This window comes from Lithobates pipiens, unplaced genomic scaffold, assembly GCF_037356315.1.
Source record: "Lithobates pipiens isolate NorthernLeopardFrog02 unplaced genomic scaffold, aLitPip1_a1.2 Scaffold_8, whole genome shotgun sequence".
NCBI lineage: Eukaryota > Metazoa > Chordata > Amphibia > Anura > Ranidae > Lithobates > Lithobates pipiens.
The window spans coordinates 563,672,195-563,685,076 of NW_027507903.1; the positions used below are offsets into that span (position 1 = coordinate 563,672,195).

The following is a 12,882-nucleotide window of genomic DNA, read 5'->3' on the forward strand; positions in this document are numbered from 1 at the left end:
AACCTTTTTTTTAGGTTTCCTTAGAGTACAGAAGGATTAGAACCCCTGTCAAATGTAATTGCTTTTGGGGTTCTATTAGAGAACAAACAAATGGCAACCACCCCAACTTTTAACTGGCCTTTGCAGCAAGGAGCACATGAATGGGGTGATGCATGTCAAAAAATGCAAAAAATTCAAATTCATAGCTCACTTACTAGCCAGCCTACAACAAACTGAATTAACCCTTTCTAAGACCCCTTTTACACTGAAGGTGCTTTACAGGTGTTTTAACACTAAAGATAGAGCCTGTAAAAAGCACCTATAAACTGCCTCCCATGCTTCCCCAGTGTGAAAGAGTGGTTTCACATTGGGGCGGTGCACTTGCAAGACAGAAAAAAAAAATCCTGCAAGCAGCATCTTTGGGGCAGTGCGAGACCGGTGTATACACCACTCCTAAACCACCCCTGCCATTGAAATCAATGAGCAGCGCCAAAGAGCCTGCTTTTAACCCCTTGTTATCCCCTTCTATGGGGTTAAAAGTGTCCCGCTCCCGCCCACACAGCACCGCCAGAACTAGTGTGAAAGGGGTCTAACAGTTCATGTTAAAATAAGGGGTTTAGTGTGCACACATTAGCAAATACATGCAGAATCTGTAGAAGCCACTTCACAGCACCCCAGTGTACTGCAGTCCTAACTTAATTTAACTATAAATTTTGAGAATCTCCAAGTCAGAGCACAAATTCTAACATTTCCCCATCCTATCCACAAACAAACAAAAAAAACAGTTTGCCAGAACATACAGTATACTTTAAGATTAAGGCAAGGAAGGTGAAAGGAGATTGAAAATCCTCAAATATGGCTTTATTTATTAAAATCTTTGAAGGTATGGCTATCTGTCAGTGCTGCCCCTCAGCAACTAATGTGGTCAGAATATTATTGGCTGCAATGAGAGAAAACTGTCTCTCATTCTTCCATTGGACACCTCCAAGAACAGCATGGCATCGCTTTTCCACAAGTCTGAGCAACAAGGAGCTCAAGCCAGTCATGCTTTGGATTGAAATTCAGCTGGTTTAGCAGGGACCGGCTGAATTTTGATCCATGTATGGGCAGGCTGGTTGTACAGAAGTCGATCTGCCGGCGGCACTGATCAGTGTATTCTGATGGCAGGGAAGTCTCCCCACTGTCAAAATACAAAGGCACAGAGGGAGGATTCCCATTTTTCTACAATGAGTATGTGAATGGAAAAATCATTTTTTTTTTGTTTTGTTTTTATCCCGCTAGTTGAATGAAAAAAAATGAATGTAGAGTATGGACTGCATTACTTTTTGGACAGTGGGCAGATAATCGTACATCCATCCTTTATGCCCCTTGTGGCCATAGGGCATCCAGATCTTTTTTTTCTGCACTTATTATAGGAAAAATGACATTAGAATACCTAGGCTTATTTAACCAGACCTCATCATTTACTAGGATGAAACATTTTGAAAGTACTGTATGTATGAATGACATCACAAAGTCACTCAAATGTATAAAATATAAAACTTTCCATTGCAGCCACTGCAGCCCCATTTTAAGGTCATCTGTGTATTTTGGGACCCTGTAAGGGATGGCTGGTCAGATAAAGGTTGTGAAACGGAACAATCCAATGGCACCCACACCAACTGCGCCTGTACCCACCTCTCCAGTTTTGCACTTCTCATGGCACACCATGAAATACAGGTAATTACAGGGCGTGGGAATGCTGATAGAATGTAATAGTTAAAAATGGTAACTTTTCTATGGATAGACTCACCCAATCTGGATTCCAGGCAGATAGAAAAATTCCAGAAAGACAACTTGCAATAGTATGCTAGGGCGTCTGTGCCCCCCAGACTTTAGTTGTGCCTCTCCAGGTCTCTGAAAGTGCACTAATCCATGAGCCAGTCTGATGGGGACAATTAATGTAAGGGGGCACTGTGATGGGGGCAGTGATATAAGGGGGCACTGATGGCACTAGGGATGAGCTCAGTGTTTGAGTCGAATGCATGTTCGACTTGAACACCGGCTGTTCGCCTGTTTTGAGAATCCAGAACTTTGTGGGGCGTTCGTGTCATATTCGCGTGGCGCTCACGGGCCACAATGCACTGCGCCATCGCAGTGCATTGCTGGCTCATGATTGGCCAAACATGCACTGTGACACTGCATGCTTGGCCAATCACAGCGCCGGCAGCGGGGAGAGCCATAATTGGCCACTCAGGGGGGTTTAGTACATGCCCCACACTATATAAAGGTGCCAGCATGGCGGCTTTGTGTAGTGTGTTGGCGTGCAGGGAAAGAGCAGGATAGGCAGGGACAGTGTCTTTTTGCTTGGGAACCTAGCGCTGTTACAGTGGGTGTGGTGTGCCTCCTGCACAGTATACACCTGAAGATACCCCTTATTACTGGTGTTCTGTTTCTGTAATACAGGCATCTGCAGCAGTGAAAGTGGGTGTTGTGAGCCTCCTGCACAGTATACACCTGGAGATACCCCTTATTGCTGGTGTTGTTCTTTTTCTGTAATACAGGCATCTGCAGCAGTTAAAGTGGGTGGTGTTTGCCTCCTGCACAGTATACACCTGAAACTACCACTTATTGGTGGTGTTGTTCTTTTTCTGTAATACAGGCATCTGCAGCAGTGAAAGTGGGTGTTGTGAGCCTCCTGCACAGTATACACCTGGAGATACCCCTTATTGCTGGTGTTGTTCTTTTTCTGTAATACAGGCATCTGCAGCAGTTAAAGTGGGTGGTGTTTGCCTCCTGCACAGTATACACCTGAAGATACCCCTTATTGCTGGTGTTGTTCTGTTTCTGTAATACAGGCATCTGCAGCAGTTAAAGTGGGTGTTGTGTGCCTCCTGCACAGTATTCACCTGAAGATACCCCTTATTGCTGGTGTTGTTCTGTTTCTGCAATACAGGCATCTGCAGCAGTTAAAGTGGGTGTTGTGTGCCTCCTACACAGTATACACCTGAAGCTACCCCTTATTGCTGGTATTGTTCTGTTTCTATAACACAGGCATCTGCAGCATTTGCAGTGGGTGTTGTGTGCCTCCTGCACAGTATACACCTGAAGCTACCCCTTATTGCTGGTGTTTTTCTGTTTCTGTAACACAGGAATCTGCAGAATTTACAGTGGGTGTTGTGTGCCTCCTGCACAGTATACTCCTGAAGCTACCCCTTATTGCTGGTGTTGTTCTGTTTCTATAATATAGGCATCTGCAGCAGTTAGAGTGGGTGTTGTGTGCCTCATGCACAGTATACACCTGAAGCTACCCCTTATTGCTGGTGTTGTTCTGTTTCTGTAATATAGGCATGTGCAGAAGTTAGAGTGGGTGGTGTGTGCCTCCTGCACAGTATACACCTGAAGATACCCCTTATTGCTGGTGGTTTTCTTTCTCTGTAATACAGGCATCTGCAGCAGTTAGAGTGGGTGTTGTGTGCCTCCTGCACAGTATACACCTGAAGCTACCCCTTATTGCTGGTGTTGTTCTGTTTCTGTAATACAGGCATCTGCAGCAGTTAGATTCAGTGTTGTGTGCCTCCTGCACAGTATACACCTGAAGCTACCCCTTATTGCTGGTGTTGTTCTTTTTCTGTAATATAGGCATCTGCAGCAGTTAAAGTGGGTGTTGTGTGCCTCCTGCACAGTATACACCTGAAGCTACCCCTTATTGCTGGTGTTGTTCTGTTTCTAGGCATCTGCAGCAGTTAAAGTGGGTGTTTCAAGTCCCAAGAAATTTCTCCTCCAGACACCATTTTTGCTCCTGGGAATTTCCTTCTGCTTCAGGAAGACCTTTGTTCCCAACTCAGACAAGCCTCCGTGGGGCAAATAGTTTCTCCTGAACCAGAACTGCAAGCCAGGGACGGGATACTGTGGCACAAAGACAAGATCTACATTCCCGAGGGCCTACGGGTAACCGTTTTAGACCTATGTCATGACCACGCACTCACCGGGCACTTTGGCATCACCAAAACCACTGACTTGGTACAATGTACCTTTTGGTGGCTTCTGTTTCGGGAGGACTGTAAGAAGTTTGTGGATACCTGCACTATGTGCATCAGGAGTAAGAGCCTTAGGACTAAGGCCTGGGGCCTACTCAAACCCCTGCCTGTTCCGGACAGGCCATGGAGAATGCTGTCCCTGGATTTCATCATTGAACTGCCCCCGGCAGAAGATTATACCACTATCTCTCTGGTAGTTGATCATCTGTCGAAGATGGCACACTTCATTCCCATGAAGGGCACCCCCTCAGCCCCTGAAACGACACAGGTATTCATCAAGGAAATCAGGCTCCATGGGGTACCAGCCAATATAGTTTCTGATCAAGGGTGCAGTTCACCTCTCGGTTCTGGAAGCCTCTCTGCAAGGCTTTGGATATTGAATTGTCTTTTTCATCCACCTTCCATCCTCAGTCCAACAGGCAAACTAAGAGGACTAACCAAACCCTGCTTGAACAATACCTACGCTGTTTCTCCTCTTTTGCACAGGATGATTGGATCTCCCTGCTTCCAGTAGCCAAATTCGCCTACAACAACTCTATCCACTCCGCCACCAAGCAGACATCCTTTTTCGGCAATTACGGCTTCCACCCTTCGTTTCTACCCAAATCCCTTCCCGAATGCACAGTGCCAGCGGTTCAGGAAAAGATGGATTTCTTCTCAACCAATAACCAACTTCTGCAAGAAACCATAGCTAGAACTCAAGAGCACAAAAAAACGACCTTCGACAAGAAGAGACGAGGGGAATTGGTACTGGTACCCGGTGATTTGGTGTGATTATCCACGGTGAACTTGAAGATGGCATACCCTTCAAGGAAACAAGGGTCCCAAGTTCTTAGGACCTTTCCCAGTTAGAAGGAAGATTAATAAAGTAGCCTTCGAATTGGAACTCCCAGACTCTTTAAAGGTCCACCCAGTATTCCATGTGTCCCTGTTGAAACCTTCCGTTCCCAACCCATTTCCTAACCGAAGTACCACTCCTCCTGATCCGGTCTTAGTTGACGGTGAGGAAAAATTTGAAGTGAAAGCTATCCTAAACTTCAGAAAAAGAAGAAACCAGAACCAGTTCTTAATTAAATGGAAGGGGAACGTCCAGAAGAAAATTCTTGGGAGCCTGAGAACAACATGCACTCTAAGGCCGCGTACACACGGGCGGACTGTCTGCCCAACTTAGTCCGCCGAAACACATTTGAGCAGACAGTCCGCTCGTGTGTGGGCTTCAGCTGACTTTTTCAGTGGACTGTCTGACGAACAAAGTCTTATGGAATTTCCGTAAAACTGTCCGTCCAAACTTGGTTTGAGCGGACAGTCCGCCCGTGTGTGTGCCAGTCCGCTGTACTTTTGAAATGAGCGGACTTTTCCCGCCCGGAGAAAAGTCTGCTCATTTCGAGCGCGTCTCCAGGTAGGCGGGGCCCGCGAAGGAGACATCGCGGGCCCCGCCGCCTGGTATGGACTTAAAGGGGAACCCCAACGCCGAAAAAAATCGGCGTGGGGTCCCCCCCAAGTCCACAACAGACCCTTGTCCGAGCACGCTACCCGGCCGGCCAGGAAAGGGGGGCGAGCGAGCGCCCCCCCCCCCCCCCTGAGCCGTACCAGGCCGCGTGCCCTCAACATGGGGGGTGCCTTGGGGAGGGGGGGGCCGCGCGGCCCCCCCACCCCAAAGCACCTTGTCCCCATGTTGATGAGGACAAGGGCCTCTTCCCGACAACCCTGGCCGTTGGTTGTCGGGGTCTGCGGGCGGGGGGCTTATCGGAATCCGGGAGCCCCCTTTAATAAGGGGGCCCCCGGATACCGGCCCCCCACCCTATGTGAATGAGTATGGGGTACAATGTACCCCTACCCATTCACCTGTGAAAAAAAACACAACACAGGGTTAAAATATTTTATTGCACAGCTCCGGGGGTCTTCTGTCTTCGGGGGTCTTCTCGCCGGACTCCTCCGCTATCTTCTTGTAGCTCTTTTGCTAGCGGAGGAGTCCAGCTTTCTTCCTCCCCGCCGCCGGCCTCTTTTCCCGACTTCGGGGGTCTTGTCCCCCTCTTCGGTTCTTCTGCCGGGCCACCGCGCCTTCTTATAGCTCTTTTAGAGGCGGTGGCCCGGTCTTCTGTCGCCGCTGTCGCTGTCGCCGCCTTCCGTTCTTCTTCTTCTTCTTCTTCTTCTTCTCCAGGAGATGTTGACACGATGCTCTCTCCGGCCGGAATGCCAGAGCCGCGCTGCGCTGCCACTTATATAGTGACAATGGGGCGGTGTCACATGGTATATGTCACATGGGTTGGTCACATGGTGACCCCGCCCCCTTACGATGTCATAGTCCCCATGTGACATCAACCCATGTGACCAACCCATGTGACATATACCATGTGACACCGCCCCATTGTCACTATATAAGTGGCAGCGCAGCGCGGCTCTGGTATTCCGGCCGGAGAGAGCGTCGTGTCAACATCTCCTGGAGAAGAAGAAGAAGAAGAAGAACGGAAGGCGGCGACAGCGACAGCGGCGACAGAAGACCGGGCCACCGCCTCTAAAAGAGCTATAAGAAGGCGCGGTGGCCCGGCAGAAGAACCGAAGAGGGGGACAAGACCCCCGAAGACGGAAGACCCCCGGAGCTGTGCAATAAAATATTTTATCTCGTGTGTTGTGTTTTTTTTTTGGTACTTTTATTTTACAGGTGAATGGGTAGGGGTACATTGTACCCCATACTCATTCACATAGGGTGGGGGGCCGGTATCCAGGGGCCCCTTATTAAAGGGGGCTCCCGGATTCTGATAAGCCCCCTGCCCGCAGACCCCGACAACCAACGGCCAGGGTTGTCGGAAAGAGGCCCTTGTCCTCATCAACATGGGGACAAGGTGCTTTGGGGTGGGGGGGCCGCGTGGCCCCCCCTTCCCCAAGGCACCCCCCATGTTGAGGGCACGCGGCCTGGTACGGCTCAGGAGGGGGGGCGCTCGCTCGCCCCCCTTTCCTGGCCGGCCGGGTAGCGTGCTCGGACAAGGGTCTGTTGTGGACTTTGGGGGGACCCCCACGCCGATTATTTTCGGCGTTGGGGTTCCCCTTTAAGTCCATTCCAGGCGTCGGGGCCGGCCTACCTTGACACGCGCTCGAAATGAGCGGACTTTCCTCCGCGTGTGTGGGCGAGTCCGTTCATTTCAAAAGTTGGGCGGACTTAGTACGGCGAACTAAGTCTGCCGTATTAGTCCGCTCAAAAAGTGCCGTGTGTGGGCAAGTCCATTCATTCAAAAGTTTGAGCGGACTGTCTGTCGGATTGTCTGACGAACTTAGTTGGGCAGACAATCCGCCCGTGTGTACGCCGCCTTAGAGTCTGGTTCAATCTTTCAAGAGGACCCATCCCGAGAAATTTGCCCGAAGGGGCATCCGGAGGCTGCCCCTTGGGGGGGGGGCAATGTCATGGAGATCCTGCCAGAAATCTGCACCCCAGGAGGCACTCTGGCTCGCGGGCGCCATCGCACGTGAGCAAGCCCCTATTGGCGCCAGACAGGCTATTTAAGCCTGTCTGTCACAGACGGTCCCCACTGTCTGCTCTACAGCGTTGTGTGCCCGAGAACCTGATCTGAAATACTTACCTGTGATTAAGACCCGGTTAGTCTGTGACCAACCTGTTATCTGCCTGCACCCGACCCTGGCCTGTCTGTGACTACTCTCATGCCTGCTCCCTTGTACCTTTGCCGCCAGCCTGATACCTGACCTTGGCCTGTCTGTGACTTCTCTCCTGCCTGCTCCTTTGTACCTTGCTTCCAGACTGATACCTGACTCGGCCTTGACGATCCAGTCTGCTAAGCTGATCCAGTTTGCTAAGCTGATCCTACCTGTCAAGCTGTTCCAGTCTGCTGAGCTAATCCAGTCTGCTAAGCTGATCCAGTTTGCTGAACTGATCCTACCTGCCAAGCTGTTCCAGTCTGCTAAGCTGATCCAGTTTGCTAAGCCGATCCAGGTTGCTGAGCTTATCCAGTCTGTTTAGTGGATCCTGTCTGCCAAGCTGTTCCTGTTTGCTGAGCTGACACGGTCTGTTCATCCTTTCCGGTCTGTTCATCCTGCCAGGCACTTGTGCGCCTCCTTACTCCTGTGTCTCCTGTTACCTTACCAGGGAACCGGGAGTGGGAGCCACAAAGGAGGCCTCCCTCTGCAATTCGGGCTCAAAACCATTAGGTACGTGACATACCCCTTATTGCTGGTGTAGTTCTGTTTCTGTAATACAGGCATCTGAAACAGTTAGAGTGGGTGTTGTGTGCCTCCTGCACAGCATACACCTGAAGCTACCCCTTATTGCTGGTGTTGTTCTGTTTCTGTAACACAGGCATCTGCAGCATTTACAGTGGGTGTAGTGTGCCTCCTGCACAGTATACACCTGAAGCTACCCCTTATTGCTGGTGTTGTTCTGTTTCTGTAACACAGGCAGGCAGCTGCAGTATTTACAGTCGGTGTACTGTGTCATCTGCTCAGTGAGCACCTAAATTGGTGGTTTTCCTATCTCCTTGCAGGCCATTACTATGCCTGGAAGTCCAACAAGGAGAGGCAGACAGTCACGAGCCAATAAAAGAGGGCAAGCAGGCTCTGTGTCTAGAGACAACATTGCTGGTCGTGGATGCTGTGCATCGTCATCAGAACGTGGCCATGTGACACGCTTGTCCTTATTTTCGGCAGCTGGACGTGTTGAGCCACATCATGCCAAAGACTTGGTAGAGTGGATGACTAAGCCCTCCTCATCCTCCCCATCCTCTCTCACCCAAGCTCAGGGTACTAGCAAAGCAGCTGCCAATGCGTCCTCTTCCCTCGTCTCAATGTCATCAGTCACTCCTTCCCTAGACCCACCATGTCCTCCTGAGGAGTCCCCCGAACTGTTTGAGCACAGTGTTGGGTACATGCTCCAGGAGGATGCCCAGCGTTTTGAAGGCTCTGATGATGATATCCAGCTAGAGGAAGGCAGTAGCATGAGCGCAGAGAGGGGATGCTCAAGAAGGACAGCATTCTGGCAGTCATGTTCCACCAGCTGTAGCATACTGCCAGGTTTGCTCCAGTGATGAAGAGGGAGGGGATGATGAGGTCACTGACTCCATGTGGGTGCCTGATAGGAGAGAGGGGGAAGAGGAGGAGGAACATCTCCAATGAGGCAGGATGTCCTCCAGGGGCCAGCTTAAGGGCAGCACACCGACTGAATCAAACCACAGAGCTCCACCTGTGTAGTGCGCTGCCTCTGCACGTTATTCCAAAAGTTCTTTGGTGTGGGCCTTTTTTGAGACGAGTGCATCAGATCGCACCGCTGCTATTTGCAACATATGTCTCAAGCATATCTCGCGTGGTCAAAACATCAGCCGCTTGGTCACCACATGCTTGACCTGACATATGTTGACCTGCCATGCAGCTCTTTGGCAAGCGTACCTTAAAGACCCACACCAAAGAACAAAGTGGACCTCTCCTTGCTCCTCATCAGCTGGGATCTCCAACCCCACTATACCTTCAGTCCTCTCTGAAACCTGCACTGAGAGGAATGAAGGTGTAGAATTAGGTGTGTCATAGCCATGTACTTGCGGGCACTCTGCTAGCAGTACACCCACATCCGATTGTAGAAGGAAAATTTCCCTGCCCCAGCTGCTGGACCATTGAAAAAGGTTCACTCCCAGCCATCCATATGCCCAGCGGCTGAATGCTAGCTTGGCTAAATTGCTAGCACTTCAACTGCTGCCTTTTCAGTTAGTAGACTCTGAGTTTGTGCAATGTACAGTTCCTCAGTAGCAGGTTCCCAAACGCCACTTTTTCTCACGGAAGGCGATTCCGGCTCTCTACTGGCATGTGGAAGGCAATTTGCATGCCTCGCTGGACAGGGCGGTCAGCGGTAAGGTGCATATTACCGCTGATTCATGGTCTAGCAGGCATGGACAGGGACGTTATCTATCTTTCATGGCCCATTGGGTCACTCTTCTGGCAGCTGGGAAGGCTGCAGGACAAGGTGCAGTAGAGTTGGAGGTTGTTCCGCCACCACGCCTCCAAAATGCTACTACTGGTTGTGACACACCTCTCTACTCCACCCCCTCCTCTTCTTTTTCCTCCATGGCCTCTTTCTGTGCTTTGTCCTCGGAACCAGCGGTGCTCCGTAGGCGTTCAGGGGACTACGCAAGTACACAGGCAAAAAGATGCCATTCCGTGCTTGCGCTGGTTTGTTTGGGAGACAGGAGCCACACTGGTCACACTGGACACACTTGTCAGCTCTGCAGGGGCAGGCCGAGAGGTGGTTGACGCCACGCCAGCTTAAGCCAGGAATGGTTGTTTGCAAAATTGGCACCAACATCCTCTCCGCCCTCCGGCAGGGACAACTGACCCATGTGTCCTGTGTGGCTCACGTCCTTAACCTGGTGGTGCATCGGTTCTTGGGCAGGTACCTGGGCTTACAGGACGTCCTGAGGCAGGTCAGGAAAGTCTGTGTGCATTTCCACTGATCATATAATGCCAGTGCTCGGCTGTCTGAGCTCCAAAAGGAGTTGAACCTGCCCAAGAACTGCATGCTGCATGGGGCATGGGGCATGATCAGGGATGCATGCACTGTCCTGTCACCATTTAAGGAGGCCACAATGATGGTGAGCAGTGACAATATATGCATCAGTGACACTGTACCTCTTGTCCACCTGTTGGAGCATACACTGCATGGGATAATGGACAGGACACTTGAGGCAGAACAGAGGCAAGAAGAGGAGGACTTCCTTGCCTCTCAAGGCTTCCTTTATCCAGACGGTGTTCCTGCTGTCCCACCCATCACACAGGAAGAGGAGGAGGAGGAGGATTGTGTCAGCATGGAGGTGGAGCCTGGCACTCAGCATCAGCAGCAGCAGCAGCAGCAGCAGTCTTTAAGGCTGGGTTCACACTGCTGCGGGGGGAGATCCGGATGTGATTCGCACCGCAAATCACATCCGATCTCCGTAGCGATGCGAGTTCAGCCATACAGATAGTATGGCTGAATTCGCATCGGTCCCGCAGCAAACTCGCACGGGACCCTTTTTTTGGTCCGCAACAGAATCGGATCGCATGGGGGTTCACACCATGCGATCCGATTCCTGTGCGAGTCGGCAGATCGCACTGCGATATGCGGACGGATCTGGGGGTGTCATTAACATATCATTGACACTCCCAGCCGTCCGCATAGGGCAGTGTGAACTGCCGGCGGGAGTAATGCGATGCGGGAAAACGCCGCGGATTCGCGGCGTTCCCGCATCGCAGCGGTGTGAACCCGGCCTTAGGGATGATTTACAGTCCCAAGAAACCAGCGGACTTGTACATGGCTGGGAGGAGATGGCTGCGGATGATGTTGTCCTTAGTGACCCAGAGGACTCCGGACCGAATGCCTCAGCTAACCTATGCTGCATGGCCTCCCTGATCCTGCAAAGCCTGCAGAAGAATCCTCGTATTCTTCGGATCAAGGAGAGGGACAATTACTGGCTGGCCACTCTCCTTGATCCACGGTACAAGGGTAAGGTTGCGGACCTTATCTTGCTGTCGCAGAGGGAGCAGAGGATGAGACATATCCGGGAGCCCTTTCAGAAAGGTCTGTGCAACGCGTTCCCAGAGACTGGGAGGTTACAAACTCCTGCTCCTGGATGTGTTGCTGAGGCTTTGGTCAGTCATAGAAGGAGCGGTGGATAAGGTGGCCATCTGACCGATGCGTTCAGACAATTTTTTAGTCCGCAGCCCCAATGATCGGTTCCAGCACCCATCGCCAGCGTCTGATTTACATGGTGCAGGAATACCTGGGGCAAGGTCAGACTTGGACACCTTTCCCACGAAAATCCTCTGGCTTACTGGGTCTTGAGGATGGATCACTGGCCAGAGCTTGCACAGTATGCAAGTGAGCTACTGGCCTGTCCTGCATCTAGCGTTCTTTCGGAACGCACCTTAAGTGCTGCTGGAGGCTTTGTAACTGATCACAGGGTGCGCCTGTCCACCGACAACTGGACAGCTTCCAGCTTGGAAGAACATTTTTGGTTCTGGGTGACACCACCAGTGGCTAAGGCCCAATTTTTCAGCCCCTGTTTAACAGGGGAGTGTAATTACAATTTTTGATGCAATGCTTTGCAGCAGAGCTCATTCCTGCACTCCAACTAGAGAATCTTGGAGAGGTTGCAGTGTCGCGGCACCAGCACCAGTGCCTAAGGCCCAATTTTTCAGCCTCTGTTTAACAGGGGCATGTAATTACAATTTTTGATGCAATGTTTTGCAGTAGGGCACACTCCTGCACTCCAACTAGAGTATCTGGGAGAGGTTGCAGTGTTGTGGCACCAGTGCCTAAGGCCCAATTTTTCAGCCCCTGTTGGGGAATGTAATTACAATTTAATGCAATGCTTTGCAGCAGGGCTCATTCCTGCACTCCAACTAGAGTATCTGGGAGAGGTTGCAGTTTCGTGGCACCAGCACCAGTGCCTAAGGCACAATTTTTCAGCCCCTGTTTAACAGGTGCATGTAATTACAATTCTTGATATAATATTTCACAGCAGAGCCCGTTCCTGCGCCCACCGAGAGTAACTCTGAGGACTTATAGTGTTGTGGCACCACCACAACCACCAAAGGCCCAATTTTTCTACCACTGTTCAACAATGGCATATAATTACAATTCTTGATATAATCGTTCACAGCAATACGCTCCAGTGCCCATCAAGAATCACTTTGAGGGCTTACAGTGTTGTGGCAACACCAACACCTTAGGCCCAAATCTCTGCAGAGCATATAGGGCAGGCCCCTACTTTCAAAAATCCAACTTACAAACATCTCCCACTTGCAAACAGAAGGAGACAACAGGAAGGGAGATTAAAAAAGGCGGACGGCAAAAAAAATTATACAGGAGTGATGACCCTTCCCTATGTTTTCCAAAAAGCTTTAAAATAGATTTTTT

The 12,882-nt window shown here is 50.7% G+C and overlaps 1 protein-coding gene across 1 annotated transcript in view; it reads left to right on the plus strand.

Annotated features, from left to right (window-relative positions):
• Positions 1-12,882, plus strand: part of LOC143962274 (adhesion G protein-coupled receptor E3-like) — a 315,163-nt gene that overhangs the window by 259,275 nt on the left and 43,006 nt on the right. Inside the window, exon 12 of the mRNA XM_077471584.1 lies at positions 1,534-1,698. Coding sequence (XP_077327710.1) covers positions 1,534-1,698 — 165 coding nt within the window. The remainder of the gene's footprint in view (positions 1-1,533; positions 1,699-12,882) is intronic.